The 2281-nt window shown below is 33.5% G+C and overlaps 1 protein-coding gene across 5 annotated transcripts in view; it reads left to right on the top strand.

Moving 5' to 3' along the window:
• LOC119582023 (protein tramtrack, beta isoform-like) overlaps positions 1-2281 on the top strand; it is a 34622-nt gene that overhangs the window by 27981 nt on the left and 4360 nt on the right. For 2 of the 5 annotated variants that reach the window (XM_037930226.1, XM_037930227.1), the window contains exon 6: positions 337-1468. The exons of 2 other annotated variants lie outside the window; for them this stretch is intronic. In XM_037930226.1, the coding sequence (XP_037786154.1) occupies positions 337-663 (327 nt within the window). In that variant the 3' untranslated portion in view covers positions 664-1468. Of the gene's footprint in view, positions 1-336; positions 1469-2281 lie in introns of those variants that run through there. One more of the 5 variants, XM_037930230.1, reaches the window with a different exon arrangement.

A 2281-nucleotide genomic window follows, 5' to 3' on the forward strand; every position in this document is an offset into this window, starting at 1 on the left:
ATTATTATATCTTAATATTTTACAAACTCATCGAAAAGGTAATGATACTCAAAAGCAAATCATATTGTTACATTGCTTGCATGTATCTGTTTGAGATTAGTTTCAAGATTAATTTATTATGTGAGTTGTGTAACAATATGAAGTCAGTGTGATAGACTAATATGGAAAAGAATTGGTACTTTTGCCATATGTCTTGAGTTCTTACATCATTAATTTTGAGTGAGTACTTTTATCATTTGATTGAATAATCTTAATCATTTGACTGAGCAACTCTATCATTTGATCAAGAGCTCTTTACCCTTTTCTCAATTGACTGAAGAGTCGAATCCCCGGCAGGTGAAGTCAGCGAGTGTCAAAAATGAAGCGAGAGTGGGAGCCAAGTCTTCCTCGTCCACCTCGGGCAAGAGCTATAGGTGCCTTAGCTGTCCCTACAGTTTCCCGAGCCCCTCCCTCTTGAGGACGCACATCCGGACACACACGGGAGAGAAACCCTTTTCTTGCTCCGTTTGCTCCTACCGCTCGGCCCGGAAGTATGATCTGAAGACCCACATGTGGATCCATACCAAGGAGAAGAGCTATAATTGCTCCTTGTGCTCATTCAAGACAGCCAACAAACAGAAGTTGAAAGTACACCTCAGGGACCACTCTAGTGAGAAACAGTAGTACTTGCTTTGACCTGCAGCAGGTGCTTGAAAACCCAAATATGAAGAGATGATGATGAAACAGTTTATTCTGTCCACATTCTGAAGTTGAAAATAATCAGATGTTTTCAAATTTTCCTTTTAATTTCAGAGGATTGAGAATGTGTCTTTATTATCTAATCATGATGTTTTCAGTTCTGGGCATTAAATAGAGATAATTGTTTGATTATCATAAAGAATTTACTCAATGATATGGTCATATTGAGTTAGTAAAGTAACAGATATTCTTTGACAAATAGCTAGTACTCAAACAAATTCATCGGTTTTATATTTTGCCACATCATGTCACAAAAATGTGTAAAATACCTCTAAGAAATTTCTAACCTAATTGTAGAATACATGCTCTGATATCTGTCTGTTAGAATGTAAATGCATAGTATACCTCCTATGAAAATTGCTAACAGAAGGATACATATTTAAAAATTTGTCATTGCTTAGCATATACTATTTGTTCAGTTAAAAAGAAGATTGGTTTGATAAAGTTTGGTTATTCTCATTATAGTATTTATTACTCCTAAATACAATAATAAGGTTGGAGAATTCTACAACAATCAGGTATTTCTAATATAGAATTTTTTATCATTTGATTTGTTAAAAGGGAGGAAATGTATTACATATAAGTCATGAAGTACATAAGAAATATGTATATATCATGTATAGGATCTTTAAGATTGTATGTTTTGATATTAAATCTCTCAGTAAAGTAACTGGAGAATTGATTAGCAGACTGTAATAGTATTCCTTGACTATTAAATCTGTGTCAGTGATTTATTTTTAATCATTCCAAAAATATAAACAAATACATATTTCTGGCAAAATGAAACGCCTACTCACAGAGTTATATAAGTGCCAAGTTTTAAAAAGCAGGTGAGGAATGGGTGCATTCATGAAAGAACTATCACAAGAATCAACCATGGTTTAAAAGCTTTGAAAGTTGTTTTTTTTGGACATCATGATTATCCTGAATGTTTTCATAAGAAAATAAGGTGCAAGGAAAATTTATTTGGATGTTAACTCATACATTTGTAAACAATGCAAAGAAGAAAGTCATTATTAACTGGGGAAAAGTTCCTAATTTGATTGCAAAATAGGGGAACGAGAAGAAGAGTAAATGTGCACAGGGATACCATATGAACCAATCTGTGAAAAAAATAGCTCTTGATTGTAACTAATTTGTATTTTACAAATGTTTTGACTTGTTCAATGTTGCATGATGATATCAATAACAGACTTCAGTAAAACCTAGCAGTATTGGTGGAATTTATTCTTTTGAGAGGGAAGCTGTCTTAAATAGACTATTTTTAACTCATTAACACAGCATGTTGATATACACTGAAGGGTTTGCAAATTCCATCTTCGTATCAATTAAAAACTCATCATCAAGGTTAGACTCTTAAGCACTCGCCTAACATCTCTGGGTCAGGCCTCTAAGAATGCCTTGAGTATCAAGATCTAATAAAAATTATATGACACATTTTATAGTTTTGTCACATAAATTACTGAACTTTGTCCTATGCTCCATTTGACACAGTCCATGTCAAGATACATGAGGGGGGGTCAAGAAAATGTATCCTGAAAGA

Source organism: Penaeus monodon, chromosome 15 (genome assembly GCF_015228065.2).
Source record: "Penaeus monodon isolate SGIC_2016 chromosome 15, NSTDA_Pmon_1, whole genome shotgun sequence".
NCBI classification, from domain to species: Eukaryota; Metazoa; Arthropoda; class Malacostraca; order Decapoda; family Penaeidae; genus Penaeus; species Penaeus monodon.